Source organism: Lepisma saccharinum, chromosome 11, assembly GCF_977018435.1.
Source record: "Lepisma saccharinum chromosome 11, izLepSacc3.1, whole genome shotgun sequence".
NCBI lineage: Eukaryota > Metazoa > Arthropoda > Insecta > Zygentoma > Lepismatidae > Lepisma > Lepisma saccharinum.
In genome coordinates this window covers 62,415,251-62,442,298 of record NC_139239.1, presented here as the reverse complement: position 1 = coordinate 62,442,298, position 27,048 = coordinate 62,415,251, and the positions used below count along the sequence as shown (strand labels likewise).

General features: G+C 35.0%; 1 protein-coding gene across 4 annotated transcripts in view; it reads right to left on the bottom strand.

Annotated features, from left to right (window-relative positions):
• Window positions 1–3,638: 3,638 nt before the first annotated feature.
• The window catches only part of LOC145994851 (serine/threonine-protein phosphatase 2B catalytic subunit 3), a 237,928-nt gene continuing 214,518 nt past the window's right edge, over window positions 3,639–27,048 (bottom strand). The window contains exons 9-15 of one of the 4 annotated variants that reach the window (XM_083131241.1): window positions 26,585–26,711; window positions 25,066–25,146; window positions 23,812–23,835; window positions 15,034–15,122; window positions 12,040–12,133; window positions 5,863–6,059; window positions 3,639–5,144 (exon numbers count right to left, since the gene is read on the bottom strand). In XM_083131241.1, coding sequence (XP_082987367.1) covers window positions 5,881–6,059; window positions 12,040–12,133; window positions 15,034–15,122; window positions 23,812–23,835; window positions 25,066–25,146; window positions 26,585–26,711 — 594 coding nt within the window. In that variant the 3' untranslated portion in view covers window positions 3,639–5,144; window positions 5,863–5,880. The remainder of the gene's footprint in view (window positions 5,145–5,862; window positions 6,060–12,039; window positions 12,134–15,033; window positions 15,123–23,811; window positions 23,836–25,065; window positions 25,147–26,584; window positions 26,712–27,048) is intronic. The other 3 variants (XM_083131243.1, XM_083131244.1, XM_083131245.1) reach the window with 3 other exon arrangements.

Here is a 27,048-nt window from a genome sequence, read left to right as displayed (position 1 = left end):
TTTTGGAAATATCCTTCATTAAAATACATATAGATCTAAAGCCTGTTAACTAGGCTACACAACTTTTATTCCAAACATTTTTGTCACTTAATTTATTCAAAAGTTCCAACCTAAAAACTTGTAAACAGTAAACCACGTGTTCTCAACCTGGCTCTTTCAATTCATGCAAGCAGTAAGTACAGTCAGAGCAACAAGTTGAGTGACGAAACATTTTTTTGAAAAATGTTATGGGAGTTTCCTACAACTTCTAGTAAATTGTTGAATTAGCCAGTTACAGAAAACATGATGATATCCTAATTATTTACACACATCTAAGATTTCTTTCAAATTAAATGCCAGCAGATAAGTGATTGAAGGGAAATCAAAGTTAATAGTACACATGAACAGGAAAATAGAAATTGTTCCTGATTGCTGTTCCTTAGAATTACACAGAAATGGCTTGCTCTAAATACTTGGCTCTGTTTTACATAATTCTTTGTAATTCAAGCCACAGTTGGTATAGCATAATTCTAATACAATGGCAACACTGGATCTGTCGAATAGGCACAAAGATGAGAAGTCATTTCGTGCAATACACCTACGTACCAAGCAGCAAAAGGTTGCTGACTGCGATTTCTAAGACATTACATTGCAGTTTTCTCGGGGGCACAAAAACAATTTGCTAATAGCACTGACGTCATTCACCTATAAGCAACAAAATATGGTGTTGTGTGGGGGAGGTAGATAACCAGACAACCCCATCAAGCAGGAAAACTGATTGCTTGAACTGATTTGCACCCCATTCAACACCAATGAAAGCTGAACTAACAGTGTTGTATTTAATTGCATGACGACAAACTAAAACCTGAGCCTTAACATTTTACTTCTCCTGAACGGTTACCTTACTTTCAAGATTTCAGTTAAGCAAACTGTGAACAGTACATCGGCAGTAAATTGGTTTGTGCCGAACTGAAATTGTGTCGAACAGGGTGTCTACCAAAATAACAAATCCAAAATTCTTCGATTTCTTCATGACCTTTCTTTCCTTTTTCTTAACATTTAATCAATCACTCCCTACTTAGGTATACTTGGAAATTAAGAAAAGAGACTTTTTTTTTCCAATAAAAAACTCATACCACAAGGCTGGTTAGATTATAACTGAAGCTGTACAGAGATTTAAAACTTGATTTAACTTTTAATGCTTCAGACTTCATTCTGGATGGGGAATGGTCACATTACTTTCTTTAATATTTTTACAAAACTTATTTAATTATTTTCCCCCTTTCTTTTGGTTCAGTTTCAGTTGTGAATTCTGGTCATGTGGCACGAAACATCAACTTTTTAAAAAAGCAAGACACACTCGCTACGTACCCTGCATAAAATAAAATACAGTTTTTCACATGGAAATTATATACTTTATTTAGAATTTCTGAAATTTTTGAAACAATGCAAACATTCACAACAAATGGGATAAACAAATATGCAACTTTGAGGGGGTAAGGGAAAGATGGCACTGAGAGTATATTTATATATATATATTTTTATATAGTACAAAAACAGTATACACACTAGCCACTCACTAAGGCAGGATCCGTAATGCACCATCAACTTTGAACCGTGTATGAGAAAAGTGAAATAAAACAGATTTAAAAATAATGGAGCATGAACATTTCCTATTGTAATGATCCTGCCTTGGTAAAGTGAAATTAAAAATGGGATGTAAATACATTATGGCCAACCTTGGTAATTAAAACCAAATTATACTCTTCTTTATATATATAACAAAAATTAGACTGGTGGGTTGAGAAAATAAGCAATACACAAAAATTATAAAACAAATTGGGGTAAAAAAAATAACATTCAGTAGAAGAGGTAAATTTCTGTACATTTATTTAGTATGAAAAAACTTTAATGGAAAAATGTTTTAGTTTCAATTGCCAAGATGTGTACAATAGAAGAAATTTATTGTTTTTATTTTTTAACTTCAGCTATGTATATATATCACCAACAAAGATGTATTTACCAAAAACAGTTCAATATATTTTAATTCATTCTTTCAAGGTATATGTACACACATTACTTCAGATCAAATTTTCTATCGTATTAAAAAAAAAAATCTTCGGTGATCATCCAATAAAATATTAAAGGTTTTGCATTATTTGAAACAGATAATAAACTGAAAATGTGAAGTTAACAAAAACATAATTCAAACAAACATCACTTGTCTTCTCCAAATTAGTTCATGACTAGGTAACTTTGGTATATATATATATTTTTTTATATACATACACATATATTTCCTTCATAAAGAAAAGCATTAAATTGCAAAAAAATAATCTGTGAATTCCATATACTGTATATGAAAAAAAAACATCTTGGCAGCATAATGATTAGGATTATTTATAAACGTAATAACTGTAGCCCTCTCGTAACAAAATGGCCATTCATCCGTGATCACACAATAATATCAAAGATGAGATATTCAGCGTATTCCTATGATACAAATTGAACATATTTCTTTTAGCATTTATTTACTTATTCTTATTTACTAGCCTCATTTGTGCTGCCTTTATAGAAATATGACACCACACATTAAATAGTCTGTATATATACACATACACACAAACATATATACATGCTTGAATATATGTGTATATATAATATATATCTATATCCAGAATATCAATCAAGAAGATTAGTAATGTAAAAGAAAAGGAAAGATGAAATCGGTTTCTGAGGGTAAAAAAGATAACACTGTTGCAATGGGAGCAACACTGTCTATGGAGAGTTTGCAAATTCCATTTCAAAATACACTGGCGTGAAATTATTAATACCATTGTGATAATGTACTGTGGCACAAAAACAATATTATACACTGAATAAAAAATACATTCAACGGTATTTCCACATCACCTTGAATGAAAAAAATTACATTAGTTATATTCTCAACAGCAAAATGCATTAAACCTTTTTTTACTTACCAAATTTCACAGAGCTGTGGCATCCTTCAATGATTTTTTTTTTTCAAAAATTAATTACACTTGCAAACTGTTAGGCAGCCATTCCGTTTTATTACTTGTTGTTCACTTTTTACTGGATAGTTTCACATCCAAACACAATTTGTTATATATATATACACATATATATATTTTGTTGCACCAGGGAGGGAAACTTCTATAACCACCCCATCACCTGGGGGGAACTTCACAATTTCCTCAATCACGAAGTATCTCTGTATTTCTTGCATATGTATATACATACATATATATAAATTATGCAAGTATTAATAACTACTTCATGTATTTTTTTTGTAATGTTGTGTATGCACTCAGAAAAGTGGGAGATGCTGCAAAATATTATTTTTGTCCAAAAGTTTACAATAACAACAATGTTGGCAAGATCACACCGTAGAACAGTCCCATGTGTATACTGTACAATGCATTTACATTTGTAATGTGGGCACAATAAAAGAGGGGAGCACTACAACTCTGCAGTCGGGCAGGCAGAAATGGACTTTGCAATGAATGTCTATGATGCATTATTTCATTCTGGCTTGCATATAATACAGCCTTGTGCCATAATGAGAAGTGGCATATCCGAGGAGAGGGAAGGAAAAAAAATATTGCCACGATCTGCCAGGAATAGTCCATTTTTTGCAATTTTCTTTTTTTTTTTTTAAACATATACAGTGTGAAAAATTGTCTCGTCACCTTAACATGAAACCAAGTGTACAGGCAACAATTCACAAACAGCATTTAAAAAAGTCAAAGTGTTGTTTGGTTACAGAGAACTTATCACTCTTTTTTTTAAAGTTATGTAGAAAGGCTTTTTTCTTATATATTCTTGAGATGCATAGGAAATTAATACTTAGAAGACGAAGTTTTGTTTCCTCATGGAAAAATGTGAAAAAAATGTAAGCATTTTCTTCAACACCATTTTTTTCCTGAACATCATTTCATAGGACACTTAAGCTTTCTACAGTCTAAGTTTGAAAGATTACACAATATATTTATGATACTGTACAAGAAACATGTACAAAGTTTGTCCCTCGGGGAGCCAAAACTGACTCAGCAACCAGTATTCCTTTTTTTTTTTATCTTGCCATCCTTCTGCAGTTTTATTATATATACAGTTACACACTTGCACGCAGTTCCTTTCTTTAAATTGATTAAAAAACAGACGTGATTCAGAAAGATTTCATATCAGGATAAGGTAAGCTAGGTACGGGAGACGTATAGACAAGAACAAAAATATATACACATAAAAAACAAAATCAACATTTCATAAATGGCTTCTTAAGAAAATACACCGTTAACAGGAGAAAAAATTAATAGAATATATGTATACTCTTCCAGAATCCACTGGGAACTGTAAATGATCCACACTTCCAAGCTTACGTTGCTTTTGAGGGACGCTTTTTTTTCAATAGACTTTACACGTTGGGCATTCTCAGTACACAGAAGAATTACCCACATTATCTATTAACAATTCTGTACAAGAAAGAATAAGTACAACTTGGTAGCAAAGAGATTATGGCTTTCTGACCTTTTTTGTTGTTGGTTTTTAGCAAGAACACACAAAAAACTCCAATATTTGCAGTATCTTTTTTTCTTAAATATAACTTTTCTCCCTAATTTTTTTGGTTAAATTTTATATTTTTATACACTTTTAACGTATCAGACACAGGCAATGGAAACATGTTGAAGAATTCCATGTACTAAGCACTCCACTGTACCTTTGCAATCTTTCTTTGTGTTGCAGAACACAACTAAATTCCTCATTCTATGAGATTCCTCTTTGTATTATTTTATAACACTGTTTTTTCCATCTGCAAAGGAGAGAGGAGGAAAGAATACCTGCCCCTTTTGTCACGACCACCAAACCAGGATCCTTCCATTATTATTCTGGCCCACGCACACATGTCAGTTTCAACTTTCTCACACTTACTTTCCACAAGCATCTCTTACATACAAGTTAACAGTTCTCTTTCACAACATATACATACAAGGATTTATTTCCCGTTCCCCTTCCGGTCCATGTTTCCATTGCCTTCTTGCAGCCTGCTGCAACTGAAGATGTGCCGAGCCGTACTTCCTTTGGCATCACCCCTAAAAGAGAGGGAATGGGGAACACATGCCCTTATACAAAGGAAAACTGCCAGGCACCTATAAAATAAAACCAAGTATTACTCATATCTTCCAGAAGATTAGTAAAAATCAAATGAAACAGTAATATGTACAGAAGTAATGCATCCGAGTACTTCTTTTTCTGTTTAGTTTGTTGCTATTTTATATTTCCCATACATATATCAAACCCAGCTCAGTTACAAGGCAAGAAAATACAACATGCACGAGAAAGTACTTAACCTTTTGACGCCCAAGCCCTTTTTCAATAGTAAGCCTCGGTTGCCCAAGCCGATTTTGAGCAAAATGCAGAGTTTCAATTAAATGAGTGTAGTTCGGAAGCTAATTGCCCTAGAGAGATGAGTGATATACCGTTGTACGCGGAATGAACCAGAGATTCAGACTATATGAAATTTTTGCAAATTCGGCATATATGTGGCAGGGGGGGGGAGGGGGCTAACTCTCAAAACGACCTTGACACAGCATCTCGATCGAGATGCTTGGGCACCTAAAGGTTAAATATATTCATAGTTTATTATAATAATAATAATATAAATTCCATAATTGGTTTATTTCTTTAAAATTCCAATGCTTCGGTTCTAGCATTGGGACTGCGTATGCTAGCTAAAGCATCAGCAAACTTTTCCTCAAAAACTTGTTATAGACATTATTAAACAGCTAAGCAGACTAGTGCATAAAACACACATTCAAAGTACTCCCTCTACGGCAACCACTACAAAATAAGAGCAACGACCCTCACCTCGTAACACTTTGGGGTTCATGAATGGGCATTTGTGCTAGCATGAGAATTGGTCTGGTTTCCCGAAGACTTGCTCTCTTCCGCAACTGGAGATGGTGGAGCATCCTTCCTGGGAGGCATTCGTTCATTGATAGCATCCAGACCTTTCGCTTCTGCGAATGACGTGATTTTGTGATTGGGTGAAAACCCTTGCAGAGCTGCAAAAGTGAATGTATAAGTTACTCTATGGAGAAAATAAAAACCTTGAAACAAAACCAAAAGTATTAAAAAAATCTGGATGGACAAGGCTGAATAGTGCAGAAACCCCACAATAAAAATCCAATACAGATTTCCTGTTATAAGCGATCAGTTCTGTTACTTTTGAAATACACTGTATAATTAATACTGTAATCTATTTAGTGCGTTCCTAACAATTTATTGTCTCTACTTTTGAAGAAAATACCTTCTATAATTCACAGCTTATATACTCTTGACTTGTGACAACAGTTATTTACTCAATGAACATTTACCTCTACTTATGGCAGATTAGTAGACTCAACCCCCTCCCCCCTCATCCCGGCCATCTCAATCTTAGTGATGTCCATGTTGAAATATAGTGAAAGAAAAACAACTCTCCATAAGTATTTTGTCAGGAGACTTGCAACAAATGGAATGATGTTTGAATTAAGTCAACCTATTTTGATTTGATTTTTAACCTGTTAGGTTCTATCTGTATTAGCAGCAAATAGTTCGCACAGGCAGCGCTAGATGGCATTCAGAACTGATAGATCTTCAGCTCGAGCGAAAAACGTTAGAACAAGCAAAATACACTCAAACTCTCGAACCCTATTATTACATGTATTTCCATCATTTCTCTATGGAAGTGGGCCCTCAAATATGGACCGTGAAGTAAAAGATGAAGTGAAATTGAAAAACAAGGGAACATAGTCATCATCTCCATGTTAAAATTCAGTTTTGTATATCTTACAGAGAGATGATTATAGGCTGAAACTACCTAGGCTGACATTTTATGTTTCTACGATTATTGTCACATTAAAATGATGTTCAATTGAATGTTACAACTGCATTTTATTATTTCACAGAATATGATTATCCTTTTCTGTAAGTGAACAATGATGTCCACATACTTCTTGCACTGCGATGCGATATTTGCAATTGCTTAGGCAGGTGTCAGCATGTGTATCCATTTTACGTTTCGGTCTGTAGATATTGCATACTAAACAGTAATTTTGCCTGTATTATTATATGGATGCGAAACTTGGTCCCTTACATTGAAAGAGTATTTAAAAATAAGATCCATAGGAAAATATTTGGACCTAAAAGAGATGAAGAGACAGGTGAGTGGAGAAGGTTACATAATTTGTATTCATGTCCAGATATTATTAGAATGATTAAATCAAGAAGACAGGTGGGCAGGCCATGTGGCACGAATGGGAGAGGAAAGAAGAATTTACAGGATTCTTATTGGGAAAGCTGATGGTAAGAGACCTGTAGGAAGACCAAGACAAAAATGGAGGGACAACGTTGAGATGGACCTAAGGGAAATCGGTAGGGATGGAAAAGAGTATATAGATCTTGCTCAAGATAGGGACAGATGGAAGGCCTGTGTTGCTGCAGCCATGAACCTTCGGGTTTAAGAAGGCTAGAGAGTTAGTTAGTTAGTTAGATATTGCATACTTTCATATCTATTGTATAAGAGTCTTACATAATAATATACGGAATTATAATTGCATAGAGTGGTTTTCTTCCATGGGTTTTAGGTTGACAGTGCTGCTTATTACGCTCTAAAATACAGGCCGTTTTCAATCAATCATTGAACTACAAGTGTGGTACGCTCGAACATGGGAGACTCGAACAAATTTGAGCGAGCGAAAGTGGTCCTAAGTAGTACTCGACTACGTACCAAACAGGACTGCTAAAACCAATCTCTGTTGTGGAGTGGTTAGCACAGTATGCCACGATGGCCTTGGTTTGAATCGAATGGGTGTTATATGCAAGTGTCCCTTCATCAATTTCATCGTATCACTCATCCTCATCATCGCGATAAGCCAAAAGTGGCAGAAAAACAAAGTAAAATAACCTAATTCGATCCATTTCTAAACTTCCAAATGCTTTCATTTTACCTCTCTTGACAAAGGTACACAAGTGTCCAAATAGTTCAATAAATCATATCTAAGGCTAGCCCAAAAGAATTTCATCCAACATAGATACTTAAACAATATAAGTTCAGACTTAGCATAGATAAATGAATTCTTAAGAGGCAACTTGCAAAATAGAAAAATATTTATAGCTTCCTTTTGGTACACTATATACAGATAATAAATATGAATTAAAGACAGCAATTAATATTTAACTGTACACGGAATATGCATCACGCAGCAAACAAAATATACATGTACAATTTCTCATGCAGGCTTTCTGAACCAATGAAACCCAATGTGAAAGACTTCCTCGATGAAGTAAGTCTCATTTGTTTTAAAATAACAGGGTCACTCCCCATGCTCTTCATTTACAACATGCATCTGATGTGATATTTATTCTGAAAGAAAGAGTGTCAGGTTATAACATTTATTATAAATTGTGAGCTACCACTGCTTCTGAACAAATGATACATACGAAAAAGAGCACTATTAGTTTTCCTGCAGGTGTATGGATTTACACACAAAAGTATGTGCGGGAATGGTATTTTCATTTGCAAACTGACATTTGTTTTATAAAATCCAAATTATGAAATGACAGGTAGAAAGAAGTTAAAGAAATTTTGAGCGGAAAAAAACCCACTTGATTAAGACTAACATTGAATCTAGCAAATTGTTCTACTAGATGAGCTAAGTTTTGGTACTGCAAGAAATACTGTATTGTTACATGGACACTTTCATGTGTTTTGCAGAATTTCTTTAATTACAAGCACAATTTTCTTTCTATTTGCTGAATTCTGTGATTAGATTCAGCATGTTTTTTTTTACTGAAAGTTGATCATGCATATGAATTATTTTTCAATTAAGTGAAAGCCCTTAAAAAATTTAAAACAAGAATTTTTAAAAATAAGATGCTTGGCATTGTGCTTTAATTTGGATGAATTAATTTACACACATTACTTTACAATTGATACACAATTTCTACAAATATGATAAATTTGAAAGTTGAAATAAAAATTCTATCACGATGACAAACAAATGAGAAAAGTAACACTGTTGGAACATAACTTCCTCAGACATGTTCTAAATATCAAAATTAAAGTTTATAACATACTCAAATTTTCATTTAGGGAAAAAATTGAAGCAAACAGCTATGATCAATTTTTGTTTATAGGGTGGGATAAAAGTCACTTTTCCAAAAATTTAAATTTCTTGGGGAGAGCAACCTTAATCCCACCCTGTACATACATATTGTCTGCATTGTTACAATATTTACACATTTTTTCCCGATGTAACATTTCCGGAGGGGACACACACACTCCCATCATCATTTATTTTTAGTTTGATACATGATACAGTTGTAACAATATGATAAATTGAACAATTTATAACAATTCGATCAACTTTCATCAAATTTATCACATTGTTATAACTGTAATATTGAACCAGGGACGACCAATTCTTACGGGACTCGCAACTTCATTCTGAGTGCATTGCAGTCACAGACCTCTAGAGGCAGACTGGTACAATGCACTTTTGTTTGAAGCTGCACATCTTCGCTAGCACATAGCCAGGGGGCTAGAAATATGGCAGAGCTGCACATTATAGCTTGTTCTTGTTTTCATATTTGTGAAATAATTATTTATTCTCACTTGTGGAGTGACATATGTAGTTATATATCATCCTTATCAAACTTAAAAATTGCAATCTTGTGTGGTGCAATGACTCACAATCTTCAAAATAGTTATTACAAATTTTTGGCTTCAAGTCAACCCACATTTCCAGTCTGTGATTGCAGCTGTGTTCGAGGTGTGCGACTGGAGAATCGATTATTATCGATTATGAGGAAGATTCCATATGGATGTAGTAGTGAAAACTGGCTAAATTCAAGGTAAGTTTAGTTGATTAAGCTCGTTTATTGTAAAAAATTAAGTTGTTTTTGTATATTTTTCAACCTGAGCCTTTCGAGTGTAAAATCGTAGATGTTGATTCATAAAATATACTATTGTGAAGGCTTACGTGTTGGAAATGGCAAGAAATAATGTAAAAACACAGTTCCTTTCATTTTGTAACGAACTTTTAGTAATACTAGGTGGAGAGCAAGTGAGTGGTGAGTGGTTAATTTGGCTTGCAAAATATGTCAGTGTGTAGAGAAATATTAATAAGCATCTACAGTCCCATATTTTCGCAAGAAATTCGGTAACAACTCTGAAGCAGAAAAATTATGGTTTAATGTGAAATGCTGAAATGATATTTTCCACGTAAGAGACAAAATTACGAAAAACGAATCCCCTTTAAATCTTTTAAGAGCAAGTAGGGTGTGCTTTCATCGAATATGTTGAAAAAGTTAGCATAAATGTTGCCTCTCTCACAGACATGATTTGCCTGTAAATGCAGTCCAGTAAATTTTGATTTGGGCTAGATGTTAACAGTGGTTTGTCGCTTATGCTTATGTTTATGAAACTTGCACAAAGATCACTTAGCATACTTTCTCATTCACAGGAAGTGTTTACTATTTCAAAAGAGGCCTTAAATCCATTCTCAGAAGGTATATCCAATTTCCTGCAGTGAAACATTACAAGTGGTCTCGGATGATGATGATGATAAAAAAAACGATCGGTTGTCCCTGTTTGAACATACTAAAAATAAATGTCTGATGAAAGGAACGTGTATTCTTTCAAAATGTTACAGTGAAATAAGTGTTTAAATGCTTGTAACAATAGTAAACTACAAATCTAGGATAAAGAAAGAACATTTATGAATATTCAGTTTCACTTTCCTTTTCTTACAGCAATAATTTGCCCAGTGATTCCGAACTGGGCAACAACTTTTGCCAAAAATATCCCTACGTTAGATATTATTGCAGAATTTTATGTAGGTGATGAGGGCAAGCATATGAATCAGGTACTGCAATATGTTCTCAAGAAAATTAACCAAAAAAAAATAATTCCTGTTGTAACAGTTGGGCTGAAAAGTTCGTAGGCTAACATAGTAAAAAATATTTTTTTGACAAAATTCGATTTTATTATTCAATATAGTTGCCTTTGAGGGCGATACAATGATTATAGCGGTCATAGAATTTTTCGATGCCATTTTTATAGTACGATTTCTCTTTAGCCTCAAAATAGGCCTCAGTTTCGGCGATTACCTCTTCATCAGTGCTAAATTTCTTTCCAGCGAGCATTCTTTTAAGGTCTGCAAACAGGAAAAAGTCACTGGGGGCCAGATCTGGAGAATATGGTGGATGGGGAAGCAATTCATATAATTTTGCCATCGTTTTCATTGATTTGTGACACGGTGCATTGATCGATTGTGAGCACGCGCGGCACCCATTTTGCACACTGCTTTCGCATGTTCAAATATTCATGCACAATATGTCAAACACGTTCCTTTGATATTTTTAAAGTCTCAGCTATCTCGATCAACTTCACTTTACGATCATTTAAAATTATTTTGTGGACTTTTTTGATGTTTTCGTCGGTAACAGCCTCTTTGGGGCGTCCACTGCGTGCATCGTCTTCGATGCTCATTTCGCCTCGTTTAAATTTAGCAAACCACTTCTCAACGGTTGATTTTCCGGGTGCAGAGTCCGAATAATGTTTATCAAGCCAAGCCTTGGCTTCAACAGTATTTTTTTCGCCAAAAAGCAATACTTTATTAACACACGAAATTTTTTTTTATCCATTTTTTCACAATACCAAAAGCTGCTTCACTCATAATGCTATATCTCATGAACTAATTATCTGGCAGCTGTGAAATTTATACACGTATCTTTTGAAGGTTAGTACTAAGTAAAAATCACATGGATTTAATTCTAGTAACGCTATCTATGAGTCAGCCTATGAACTTTTCAGCCCAGCTGTTAAGTAACTCGCGCATGATTTATGGAGTTAAGGAAATCTTGGGCAGAATAGATACAATAGATCACACATCACAATAGACACATACTTCTTATTAAAAATGGTGTCCTGTTTGCCAGAACACAGAAATATGATGATCAGTATTGAAATCTTAATATTTCTTACTAGCCACCACTCACCATTTTTGAGGGACGTCTTTCCACCAGAGAGTGCACCCAGGGGCAAAGCACCAGTTGGAGTCAGACCCTTCAACTGAAGAACACTTTCACTCTCCTCCCTGAAAAATAATAATCATGCTATAAACAAACGCATCTGGACTTTAATCCACTTCAAGACACAACACAGTGTGAGAATAATGAATTATGTTTAGAGCTACATATTCATGGCAAATAAAACATCAAGATTTTGGCACAAAAGTCACTAGGGACTGTGCCTGGACCTGTGTGATTATCACATTGAATCTGTGTTCTAACGTGTTAAGTGTTTCAGTACATACTGTACATTGTGTAATAAAGCCTGTAATACCTGTAAGGTATTTATATGTATTTAAGAATGGAATTATGACAAGTTCATAACAAACAAGGATCATTTAAAAAAAATGATTACTCAACAACATGTCCACCTTTTGTCACTGGTAGCAACAATGAATCATGGATTCAGAAAAGGCTTTATTCCTGCCTCTACATGTGACATGTCATAGTTTCAGAGATTGACGTGTGGTAGCAGCACTGCACTGAGTGTAGCCTTATTGAGTGGTGTATACTAAAAAAATATTCTCACAAAAACAAATTACATTCATCGAAATTCAAGTTGCACATGATAGTGTCACAGAGAACTTGTGCAAGCTTGTGGTGATGAAGCATATCCATAATCAGCATTGGTTCATAGGTTTGCAATACGAATTCGTCAAGACTGCGGAAGTTTCAGCAAGCACACAGTGTAAGGATGATGCTTATGACTAAGAGGACATTCTTTTTCACACAGTGCTGAAAGGAGTTGCAAATTCAGTGGGGAAACTGTTTGAATGGTGAGACTGTGAAGTGCCAGAGCACTCCTTATACTGTGGACATGAGTTCATGCGACTATAACTTGTTTTGGAAGCTAAAAGATCCTCTATGGGGACACCACTTCAAGATAGGCTTACCATACGTCCGGGATTAGCCCAGACAGTCCTGGTTTTTTAGTGATGAAAATAGCTACCGGTATAGAATATTCACAACCAGAATTTATGACCGGCAAGGATCGATCGATTATTTCTTTTCTTTCTTCGAGATATCAACTCCCGAGCGCTTCCGTTTCAGTACATCTGTGAGCATCTTGGTTACAGCACCTTATCTTGGTGGTCTTGCAAGCGTGAGGAGTAACTCGTCTACACGTTTTTGATAATTATAACTATTTAGAAAGGCTTTGCATTTGGGAATGGGCAAAAGAAAGTGTGTATTTAATGTTAACCTGCAGCAGCAATACAAATTCTTGAAACTGTGTAACGACAGTGACAGTGAATGTGTGCAATGTACACTCTGTAATGGAGTATTTTATCTTGCACATAAATGAAGAGGTGATATTGAAGACCATGTGAAAACAGTTCAACATAGAAGTGCTATTAATGCTACTGCTTCAACAAACATAAGAGTTTTCTTAAAGCCAAAGATGGGAATAACAGTGATCTGCTAGACACGAACTCAATTTCAACACATCAGACTGCACTTCTAAACTGGTTAAAACGTCATGACCCAAAATTTCCATCTGCTAGAACTAAAACCGAGGCAATAATTGTTAATGTTATTTTGCCATTTATTTTCGATAATGTGTTGCATTCTTTAGAAAACATTAATTACGTTACAGTATTGATGGATAGTTCATTCAAACAGAAGTGAAGTAAAACTTGTTCCAATTGTTGTAAGATATTTCAGAATACAGGAAGGAATTCAAGTTAAACTTACATTTCGATGATGTGTCAGGTGAAATTGCTCAAATTTTGACACTGTATCTTTTGCAGTGTGTGAAAAAATAAAAACTTGACGAAAAAATGGTTTGTTATACTGCTGATAGCACTAACAGTAATTTTGGTGGTGGGAAGAGAAAGGGGGAAGAAAATGTGTTTAATTTTTAAGGTGTTTCAAAAGACTGGTTTCATGTACAAATATTTCTAAAATGGTTGAGTTTGCTATGTCTTTGCCTGGAATGTCTGCTCCAGTTGAGAGTGTGTTTTCAATTATGGGGAATATTTGGTCTGCAGAAAGAGGTCGACTTCTAGTATCCACTATTAAATATCTGCAGAATGTTAAAATTAATTCAGAACTTTCATGTTGTAAATTTTATGATGATGTTGTTATTAAAACAAACAAGCCATTTCTGAAAAAAGTCATGTCTAGTGAAAAGTGCAACTGAGTCAACTAACAGATAATGCTACCTAGAACTGAGAGGTTTCCTAAACATCAGAAAATGTATTATTCAATTCAACATTTGAAAATTAATTCATTGATTTTAAAAAAATAATGTTAATATTTTTTCTTGTGCAATTTATAGTTTAATGTTCCAATAAAATGTTAAGGCTTTTAAGTAATTTCAATTTACTTTTGTAAAAAAACTGGAATTTAGCAGTAACGAGTTGATCGCGAATATGTCCTGAGTTGGACCCAAGAAAACATGGTAAGCCTACTTCAAGACCATCGATGACTTGTGCAGGCCTTGGTGTGATCCCTCAGTGATATACTGAAAAATTATTCCGCTGACGTCACCAAAAGATTGCCAGACATTTGGCAACATGAGCTATACTCTGCCACAGACTATTACGAAGGGATGCAGTAACTTCATCCTCCTCAATAATATAAGAAGACTGTTTCATATTTTGAATCTGGCTTCTTCCACAGCCACGTTCAATAAGAACTCATGAAACCTGGATCTCAAATATGACCGTTACATTTACATTGCACATAAGATTTAAACACACCCATTTAACAATAGTTGAACCTAGATTTTACATTTTTTAGGGAACCAAGCAGGAAAATGTAAAATCTAGGAAAATTTTATAACGTTCTGTTATGTTGGGACAATTAATATTGAACGTATAATGCAGGAAAATGTAAAATATGGGAACACAAAATCGGGATTTCACTGTATTTAATTTTAAAACACAATACAAAGAGGAACTGAAAGAAACTGACAGTAACTTGCCTCAACACAGAGAATACTCTAGCCATCTTCCCAATTGCTCTGATTTTGTTTCTGATGACCTCCTTTCGCAAGTTTGCAGCTGCACCTGTAACAATGCATGTGCATATTAGGTAAAGACAAAACACTATTGTTGTAATTCCTGTAACTGAAAGACAAATCACTAATAGCGACTATTTCTACAGAAGACAGCCACTTATGTTTTGGGATACAACAATTGGTTAACAGAACACTCGGAAACATGAAAAAGCGCACTGCACAACATTCTCTCATCCACTCCTTTCCTAAAACTGGCTACATGAATGAAAAAAGAACAAATACTGAACTCCAAACAATGTGCAAGTCGGACATTTAGCTAACGTGATCAAGTAAAAATATATATCCGAAATATACAGTGTTCAATTATACAATGAATATACAATAACAGTATCACTGTTATATATTTTGGTATTGTTTTTTGTTATGTATTGAACAGCTTACACACCATAGTGTGAAAAGTTTCATTCAAAGCCTGCAACATGTATTTGGGACCATTTTCAGCCTGCTTACATTCATCAATTTGAATCCTATGACAAAAGTACCCAATTTTGAATAATTGATAATTGCCCTAAATTTCTGCTGATAGCTAGGCTATTTGCAAAGCCCAAGGCACAGAGACTAAAAATACAGATGGAAAAAACAATTAGAAAATGTGCATAAAATTGTTCATTTCGGTTGAGTTGGAAACCTCTATTTCAGAGTTGTCAATCTGTCCATCCGCATCAAGAAGTTGTGAAGTACCAAATAATACACTGCTTCTTTATTGATTCATTCCATAGTTTACCAATGTCTTCATATTTACAGGTCTGGGTCAAAAGCAATAATAATTATAATTTTGAAGTTCCTGATATAAATTTTTGATCCCAAAATCTGGAGGAAGAGTCCCCTCCGCCAGATGTTTTTTTCCACATTCAAACACTATGGTATAGTGACATGACCGCATGGACTCCAAATAAAACAAAAACAATGTAGCATTAAAGTATATTAGTGCCAATTTTTCTACAGATAACTGTGGACAGTTATTAGTGGAATTAGAAGTTCGAAAGCTTGGGATATTATCATCCCCAAAAAGTATAGTTCTTTCCAAGCAAAAATTGGTTAATTTTCTACAGGATTTTCCTTTAATTTTCTTCTTGTATCAAGATTTCTCTAAAAAGGCTATGAAATAATAATCACAGAAATAAGTAATGAGTACCGGCATATTGAGGACTGACTATACCCAGAAAAAATTCCACCGGATTCCAACTAATTTTTGGAAAACAATTCCATGACTTTTCCACGTAATACTGTAGAATAAATTTACAGAAAAAATTGTTATGTTGAGGGGAATAAACAACGTGGTTGATAATATAAGACATAAGTGAGTTACTAAAGATATATCAGTGAAACTTACTTGTAAATGTTCTATTAATTTCGGTGGCCTCTGCCACCATCCACTTGGGAACTCGATGCTTCACTGCTAGGTTGACTTCCGGTGTCTGTTGTTTCCTCAACTACCGTTAGGGGTCTGGTGTAGCCATTTCGTCTGCTGTGCACGCTGGGTTTGAGCTGTTGTAATAACGGGAGCCAAACATGATGAGCCTGACCGCTGTCGATATTCAGCTCGTGCGGAAAGTGCATAATTGCATGCATATCTCTTTGATTTTGGTGTCGATTAGGGTTGTACGTATGTATGCCTAACTGAAACTTTTTGTATCCTGTGTTTGTTGAACTTGAGGTGCCTTGCTAGTCCGGTAGTGGGTTGGGACTTTTTTGCATCTGCTAAGTGCTGTTGTATACGCTCGTTGACAGATCTGATGTGCAACTCACACTGGGCATCATATACACCTGGGTTGTCTAGTGGGGAAAGGAATGATCTCGTGTGTTTGCTTAGGGCACTGGCTATTTGTTCATTGGTTTGTGTGCGAGTTTTATGTCATATTATTTCAAGGTCTTTGCTAGGCGGTTGGATGTAGTCTGGATCGTTCCTTTCCCCACTAGACAACCCAGGTGTATATAATGCCCAGAGTGTGGTGCAACTCACACTACATTGGCAGATCCATCAGATCTGTCAACGAGCGTATACAACAGCACTTAGCAGATGCAAAAAAGTCCCAACCCACTACCGGACTAGCAAGGCACCTCAAGTTCAACAAACACAGGATACAAAAAGTTTCAGTTAGGCATACATACGTACAACCCTAATCGACACCAAAATCAAAGAGATATGCATGCAATTATGCACTTTCCGCACGAGCTGAATATCGACAGCGGTCAGGCTCATCATGTTTGGCTCCCGTTATTACAACAGCTCAAACCCAGCGTGCACAGCAGACGAAATGGCTACACCAGCACCCCTAACGGTAGCTGAGGAAACAACAGACACCGAAAGTCAACCTAGCAGTGAAGCATCGAGTTTCCAAGTGGATGGTGGCAGAGGCTACCAAAATTAATAGAACATTTACAAGTAAGTTTTGCAGATATCTCTTTAGTAACTCGCTTACATCTTATATGAAAAATCTGTGTTGCTTAAACATATTAATAACTAAGTTTTAAGTGTTAAACTGCACTATTTATTCAAAAGTATCAAGTTTATTCAACATTGTTTAAAATACAGGGTAAGTCAAAATGATGGATCCGATTACCAAAATTTATTCTGTGAAATCTAATAAACATATGTTATTGTGAGACATGCACTTCGAAAGGTTAACTTTCAAAGTTTAGCTTCCACACAGTGTTTCCACTTTCTACTGCTAGGAGTCAGCAGAGAGCAGCAAGCAGGAAAATGGTGTTGACTGGAGAACAGAGATCTTTGTGTGTGCTTGATTATCATGTGAACAAGTCTGTGATTAGTGTGCAACGGCATTTCCATACCAAATAACGGGGAAGACTATTCGTAAGTGGTATGAACATTTCAGAGATTCGGGCTGCATCTGTAAACAAAAATCGACTGGCCATCCGTCGACTGGAGAAGAGACAGTGGAACGAGTGTGCACATGTTTCGTGCGGAGTCCACAGAAGTCCACCTACCAGGCAGCGAGAGAACTTCAACTTCCACAGAAAACTGTCTGGCGGGTTCTGCGCAAATGTTTACAAATGAAACCCTACCGCTTGCAACTAGTTCAAGCCTTAAAAGACAATGATTATGCTTTGGGCACGTCCTTCTGTGCTGATTTCCTCGCATTAATGGAAACGGATGTGTTCTCTGAGAGGTTTATTTACAGTGATGAAGCAACTTTTCACCTTTCAGGGAAAATGAATAAATAGAGACAACGTAATGACTTGGGGAACTGCAAACACCATGAATTTGTGGAACACGAACGCGATTCTCCCAAAGTGAATGCCTTTTGTGCCATTTCCCATTTATGGGCCCTTTATCTTCCATGAATGTACTGTGACAGGACTTGTTTTCCTTAATATGCTGCAACTATGGCTCCTTCCACAGCTTGTAGAGGATAGCGCAGATTTCATTCTCCAATTGGATGGTGCCCCTGCGCATTACCATGGCAGTGTTCGGGACCATCTCAATGGGGCATTGGAACAACGTTGGATAGGCCGTGCATATCCAGAGGATCGACCTCTCCTTCATTGGCCACCTCGTTCCCCTGACTTGACCCCATGTGATTTCTTCATGTGGGGTTTTGTCAAGGATCATGTTTACGTACCACCACTTCCAACAACACTGGATGACCTGCGTGCCTGCATCAAAGCAGCCATTGCTGATATTGACTGCAACATGCTACACAAGGTTTGGCAGGAGATAAGACTATCGGTTTGATGTGTGCCGTGTTACGCGACGTGCTCACATAGAACACTTGTGATTTGTTTGAAAAAAACTTTGACAGTTTACATTTCTTAGAACATGTCTCACAATAACATTTGTTTATTATATTTCACAGAATAAATGTCTGAAATCGGGTCCATCATTTTGACTTACCCTGTATATGCACAAAAATAAACTTTAAAAACATTTTTTTACATAATGACTGGATCAAGAGAGCAGAATTTCTTTTCATTCCCAAATTTTTGCATTTTCAAAAAAAATTTCCCTAGCCTATACAGAATTTCCACATGAAGTGGACTGATAAAATATCCCCATGAAAAATGATACATTGTAGAATGGCATTCTTTTCCTACATGTTAGGCTCGGCTGATCCTGACTGATGCAAGCGAAGGAATTTTCAAAATTTCCTCGTTTCAAAATTCCGAAAAATTACATCATCTCAGAATGCCTTCTTTTAATAGCCATGAAACTATTGCAAATATCTAGACAAGAGCGAAAGCAAAGCACATGACGAATCACGTGAATGCTCTAGAAGGAATTCTAAGCAGATTTATTTTTTTCTTTTATTTTAAAATTTCATAGCAGTTTTCCGAAAATAGCTCACTGACATCCGCTAAGAACCCGGTCGAGACTCAAATGGATATAGTTTCTAAATGCTTTTGTAAGAAATAAGTACAAAAACGTCTTGCAAAACAATTTGCTTATTTTTTTCAAAATGTACGCTGCCGGGCTTAAATTAACTCTTCTCTACAGCAGAAGCAGTAACAAGACAACAGATGCCGTGAAATGCTTACATTATTAGAAGCTATACTTAATTAATAATTTCTATGAATAATTTAGTTTTAGTGAGTGAAAGTAAAGAAAAGCATGAAAACACACACAAAAGATAACATTGAAAATTTCGACTACATTTCTATATTCGTTTCCTACAGACACCCACACCCAACACACACCCATACCTACACTACTTTGCACTAATTCTATGCTTACCACAGACAGAAAAAGGGGGGTTAAACTGTCAACACTAACAGGAAAGAAGCTGCAAAAACACTAAATATTGATCAACACAAATCCACTCACCATCAAGTAATTCCAGATGGCCCATGTTCGTAGTGGTGATAATGAAAGGGATAAAGAGTGCACATAGATATAGTTTGAATGAAATTAAGTGAAATCAAAAAAAGAATCAGAAATATAGAAAAAAAATCGTTGGGAAATGTGTGAAATGAAAACTGCTAAAAATATCACTTTTTCCATGATTTCTTTGGACATGAATGCCACAGTTTTTTAATAAATAACTTCAGTTATTTACTGTGTAACTTGTAAGTTTAAAAAAATTACTAGAAGCGTAGTGCTTTTTCAGCCGTTTCCATTCCACCTTATTCATTACACTTCCAACTCACCTTTAGTTTCATCATAATCCTTTATTATTACTAATAATTACAGCATTAAAATGCAGTTTATTAAAATACTAAAGAACAAGATCAACAAATAAAACATGTATATGATGAAATGCATATGCATGTACTAAATTTTACTGGAAGCATCGAATTTTTTTTGCTATACATATTTGATTCTAACAATTACATAGATTCATGCTCAAAATATGTTTTGACGAAAGCTTTACATCATAATGAAACAAAAAGTCACTCAATTTGAGTAACTGCATGCCTACACGAACTACTAATCTCATACATATACGTATTTTTCATTATTTTTTTAAAATGAACATTAGCAGAATATGATTAAGAGAGAAACAAATAAAGAGTAATTAAATTTGAGTGGTTGGCATGTTTGTCTTACGCTTCTATATTCTGATTTTTAAAATTGTCCGATGATTATGAGAAAAGCTAAAAATATATATGGACACAGAGGTTCCATCCAACACAAAACGTCAATCAGCCATTTAAAAAAAAATAGTACAAGCGATGTATTTTAAACCTAACATTACATATGAAGCACATCCTGTATTTGCGTATTGCACTTTCAGCAAAAACTCATTCCATACTGATATCTATTTTCAAAGAATCAACAGACCAGCCTTAAATGAATTTTTCTATTAATGCAAAATAATATTAAGTTCTCGCGAAGAAAATGTATGTACATTTTACTTATGACTGTCACTGAAGGAGAAGCTAAGATATGACGAGGTGTATTCTGATGGTAAATATCTGTACTCTTACAGTACAAGAAAAGTATGAATATACTTGTTTCTATTTAAAAAAAACTATGTATGAAGACTCATCGTGAGTAGTTGCTGCAAGATAGTGCAAGTTCTATCTGTTGTTTCTCGCAGAAAATGCATTTTGTCACAGATCTGAATAATATGATATTCACCGCATCTGAAATACCCTTTAAGCTGGAATGTGTTATATAACCATTCTCTCATCTAGTTATCTTCCTGATTATAAGACTGATTTATATTCAACATTGTACATCAATTATTAAAAAAAAATAAAAAAATAAAAATAAAAAAAAATTGTACATCGCCTAACTCAAAAATACTTGTTATTCAAAATACTTGTTATTCTGTTTTGTTTAATTGTACTATACCAAAACAGACTACTATATGTAAATTATGCAAAGAATAGCAAACATAGAAGCCATATTATCACTCTTATAAAAGTACATATCAAATTCCTATAAATAAATCTTCATTTTTATGCAACTGTATTCACACTTGCGTGCTCTTACTTGTTGCTAATACACACAAACACTTCTGAGTTTTAAAAATATCAATAGCAAAATAATTTAAACAATGATAATAGTACACTACAGAAAAAAAAACATGGTTGGCATGCTTTCAAACGCATTCAGACTAATGCAGATTTGGCAAAAACCGAAAATATCTGGCACAAAAGCAAAGCAAAGATACTATGATGCATGTTACAATTTAAATAAGAGGTTTACTTAAAAAAATATGTATAAATATATATAAAAAAAATACATACATGAATCTTGAAGGGCAGTATTATTGTGAAATTTAGTATCCTAGTACCGAGTTGAATAAATAAGTTCTAATAAGAAAAAACTTTTATTGCAAATAAGTGAATTTGTAATATGGGAACTTATGTTGGGATGTTAAAAAGAGAAAATTTTTCAAAAACTAGTAAAAGAGTGCTTGCCTGGGTAAGGTGGACAGTTATGTATTAAAAATAAAGAACAGATCTATTATGTATGCCACCATCCCTCCCCTCCTTTACCTCCCCCCTCTCTCACACACACATATACATACATGTATTCGCAACTATCATCACTTATGTTTGTGACATTTTACATACAACAGGAACCAATCTACAGTAATATAAAAGCAGCATCTGTGTAGCATCTGTATGGTTTGCAGGAGATCCAGGTTTAATGGGTCATCTCTAACATAGGAATTTTTCACTTGATGCCCTTATGCATATTGTCCGTTCAGAATGTAAATGTAAACAAATCGAAATATTGTTGCTGTGGTCTATTTAGGATGAAATTGTTTTGTCTCTGCTATTGTCTATACAAACAATATTGATATATTGACAGTGTTTTTGGTTCATTTATAAAATTTGAAAGCAGTCATGAGACAGCCAATGAAAGCTTCAGACAAAATTCCCAGAAAGCAATGCGACTCAATGTGCTGACCATTCCTCAATGAATGCGATAATGTTTAAGCCTCACTGGGCTGCTATCCCTAATATGTACAGGGTGTATCAATGAATCAAGCAATTTTGCAACACTGAAAATAGCTAGTTGTTGCGTCAGTGGTAACATATGACTACACCATCTTGCAGCCATGCTTAACTATTCACTTATGATGGAATCGTGGAACAGAGGACAGCCCACATTCGCTGTATTGCAAAGACAATAATAGTTATGGGTCCGCGGAGGGTGCATTTCAAAAACATTTTAATATTCCACATAATGATCCGGTGCCTTCTACCCATGCCATCAAAACACAGATTAAGAACTTCGAGGAAATGGGTTCTACATGAAGAAAAAAAAAAAAGCTGACAGTGTAAGTGTGTATGTATGCCGGACAATATTGCCAGCGTGGAAGGTGCTCTACAGAGAAGTCTGACGTGCTGAGTGGGTAGGACTGTTTTTGTAATATGCTGTTGAGTTGAGTTGAGTTGGGTGTTTTAAGTCCACTTTATGCACAGTATGGCTAATTGGGACCGGACCTACAGTTTAAAGTGGGATCCGAACCACTTGTGCCTCCACCGGGTATCGAACCCGGGACCCCTTGATTACAAGGCAACGACGCTACCACTGCGCCATGGGGGAGGCCCCTTTTTGTAATATGCTTTTACAGCGCATGCGCTGTGCCCTTTCCAAGACTCCATCATAACTGAATGGTAAAGCAGGGGCTGCAACATAGCTGTAGTCACGTGGTACCTCTGACTCAACTACTAGCTATATCCACTGTTTCAAAATTGCCAGATTCACTGCCGCATCCTGTATGTCCTGTATTTGAAAAGTAGTGACTATTTCAAATTTTGTGATATTTCTAAAGAAAATTCCTTGATTTTTAACATGTACCTTTGCTGAAAAAGGAAAGGATATTATCTGACACTCAGTCCTTCACACCTACTCACTCGTCTATTCTTTCTTTCTTTCACACACACACACACACACACACACACACAATTCCTTCTCACATCTCGCCTACTCATTCTGAACATCTCCAATACTCACCATGCACACAGACTTCATCAAACAAAACACTCCACCCCTTTTTTTTCCTCTATTTATAAGGGCATTATTATGTAAAAAATGAAACTGCGATCAGGGGAGGAGGGCTCATGTTAATTGAATGTGAAAAATAAATAAATGCAAATTCAAAACATAGCAGCACATGTACATGGCACTAAAGCCCTCGAACTAAAGCTTTATAGAAGTAGTAGTAGTGGTAGTGTGTGACTCATCCCTCAAAAATTATCCTTCTTCACACTGTTAGGGATCGTGTCCAAAGTCAAGGAGCACAAAAGACACTTACCATTCTTTTGTATATAAAGTTTCCCTGTGCGACCCAGCGCATGGGAGCAGAAGGGGTCCATTGCATAGAGAAGGTAAAGTGCAGTCAGAAGGTGCAATCATTTTAAAGCAAAGGATGTCAAAAAAAAAAAAAGAATATGAAAAAAAGAAGAAATCTACAATTGAAACGCTTGAAAGGAAGAAATTCTTTTTTCTTGGTATGTTAAGAAGGTTTTTGTCAAAGAAACAACTGGTAATTTTTTTAATAAACAAAAACAGATTATGAAGTATTAAAAGAACTTACACTGATTCTTTTCTTTTAAAGGTTTGAAGTATAAGGAAATTACAACTAATGTTAACCAGCAAATACATTAATCGTAAAGAGTGTGAATATTATTCTGTAATTATTTAAAATTGTGAATCAAATTATGATAACATAATATCAACACACAACATTAAAACAAGGTCCACTATGTCCTAGATAACACAAGACACAAGCTAATCTAGTTGGTTCAATCTTTTTTTTTCCAACAAAAATAAAATTACGACGATACAAAGCTATTTTAACACAGCCATTTCACTGAAGTTTTCTCATTTTTCAATATTTGTGCCTGTGTACAAACAGAGAAAGTGAAATGTGACCACAACTGAAAATGGCTGCTAACATGGGTGTTCTAAATACTAAGTTGGGGTTACACGTTAGGAAACTCCTAAGAGCAAATTATTACAATCTAGTACTAGATGCTAAAAATTAAAACAAAACAACTGCAACACACAAATTAATAATAATGATAAAAAGAATGAAAATAAAAACAATAACCTAAACAGCTTAACTACACATCACTACAAAGATATTAGCAGATATTATATCCTTACCATCTGTCCAGTAATATGAATAAAACGTAAGAGAATAAAAAAATTGTAAACATCACATGTGTGGATATTATATGTAAGCATAAAAACTGCAAATGTATTACTTAAAATAACAATTTTACCATACTGTGAAAATCAATTAGTGATGACTGTTAAAAATTTATCTACTGAGAATACTTATAATTTATGGCTGATTATTGGCATTTTGCTACAAACCTGTAACAACAAAGTTATTCAAAATTATTTTTTGCACTGTTCATGAAATGTGTTACCATGCCAAAAAAAGAAATTACCCAAGGCAATTTATTAGGATGTAAATGAAGCAAAATTCCAGAGCAAGCTTTGATTAAAATGATATTTTGTAGATAAAAAATGTATATAAAAAGTAAAAATTCACACATACCTTCTTCCAGAGTGTCATCACCATCTGACATTAGTTCATCATCTGAACATATGTTCAGGACATTGACTAACATTTCTGTCACTGAAAATATACAAGAAATGGGTGATTAATTACATATGTACATACAAACATGCATGTGAAATATTTTCATTTTTCCTTTAAAACACATCATCAAGACAATCACATGGAGCTGGATTTCCAAATGGAATGCCCTTGTTGGTGCTGGCTACCAGGCTAGAAATGACGGCTGCCATGCTGGCTGCTAGACTGGTTTTAGAGAACAGCAGAGAGTATTCTAATTGCAACTTGCTTCTCTGCTTGATACTGTGATAACACACATCTTTGATATGATTTGAGTTTGTTTCTAAGTCCACTTTATGCACAGAAAAGCTAATCGGGATTGGACCTACAGTTTAAAGTGGAATCCGAACCATTGTGTCTCTCCATGCAACACCAATCAAAGCGAACATTTGGTCATATGAAGACAATCTCCGAGTTTGGGAAAGAAAATAGGTTTTTTCTGTGTTTCTTATTGTTGGGGGTTGTGCAACTTTTGTTTGTTTCTTGCTTTTATCCACAAATGAGATTTGTACTTGACAGATATGATTACCCGACAATGACAATGAAAATCTTTATTACCAGTGTATTAAATGTGTGTAACATTTAGTTGAACAACAATCTTTTTTTACAAATGCATGTATGAATAAATACCAGAGTTTATTAAAAAGCATGCTGAGTGCACTTCTTTCAAACCAATTTCCAGCGCATAGTTTATTTTTCTTTGTAAACCTTCAATCTTGGCAATTGTAAGCAAAACAGCAGCAGTAGCTTAGCTATTCTCCTACAATGTTCTTCCTCAAGATGGCTGTCATCTTTTTAGCTTGCATGTTATACATGCAATGCCTTGTGGGAACACAAGTCTACAAACAAGGAAGTTAACTAGTATAGTGTGAGGTTGAAAACTAGCAGGGTCAAAGTCCAAGCAGCAAATCTTGCCTCGTGTGATTCAGCCTTAAGCTTCGATTGCAATGTGATTGCATGATTGAATAGTTGTGGACATTATCAGACATTCAGAATGAATTTGATTGGTTAGGAAATGTGGATATGGTCTGCTTGAGGCACTGCTTCAAACTACCGTCAGCCAAACTTCTACATTTTAGCACAGCCCTTTCTTTCTTTTCCTTTATCCATCTTTGTTTAACCTTTCAAACCTTTTACTGGGACTCCCCACTGAGGAACGATATGGAAATAGGTTAAAAATAGTGGATTGTACTTGTAGCTTGCAAATACACACAAAACTTAACATTTTCCAAATTAGTTCACTTTTGCCTGTTTCAAATTCGACCCTTCAATTCATTTTAGAGCACTAACCTGACTTGTAAGGTTTTCAAATACCCACTAGAAAGTTTACAGAATTATAAGTAATTTTTAATTCATAATTTCAGACAATTAATTTTATGCTTTGGCATTTTCATACATGAACAAAATATATAATTTACAGGTAACATTGGGCACATACCTTTTTCACCTACAAAAGGCAATGACCAGGTGAACACATCCATAAAGTTGGGCAACCAGTACGGATGAGGTGAACAGTTAAATTGTCTAATGTTCATGACGTTATTTTCATATTTCAGCACTGCAGCCTGTAAAAACAAAGAAATATCAATTTGCTGGAAATATCATGAATGATTGCACCGTGGTTAGGATAACAACTGATTCATGGTCAAGATGCACCTATTACCTCAAAAGTGCAATGTTGTCTTTTAGCAACAGTAATAATTATATCACTTTGGAAAAGTAAAAAGCAAAAAACACTCTCATTTACACACACACACATGCACAAAAAAGTCAAAAAGCTACAGATACTAAAAAAATATTACATATAATGTGCACCTGGGAAAAAAAATTGCTACACTCGTAATAAAATTATGTCAAATAACTAATGTTACCCTAGTCCATCGTTTCTCAACCTATGGGGCG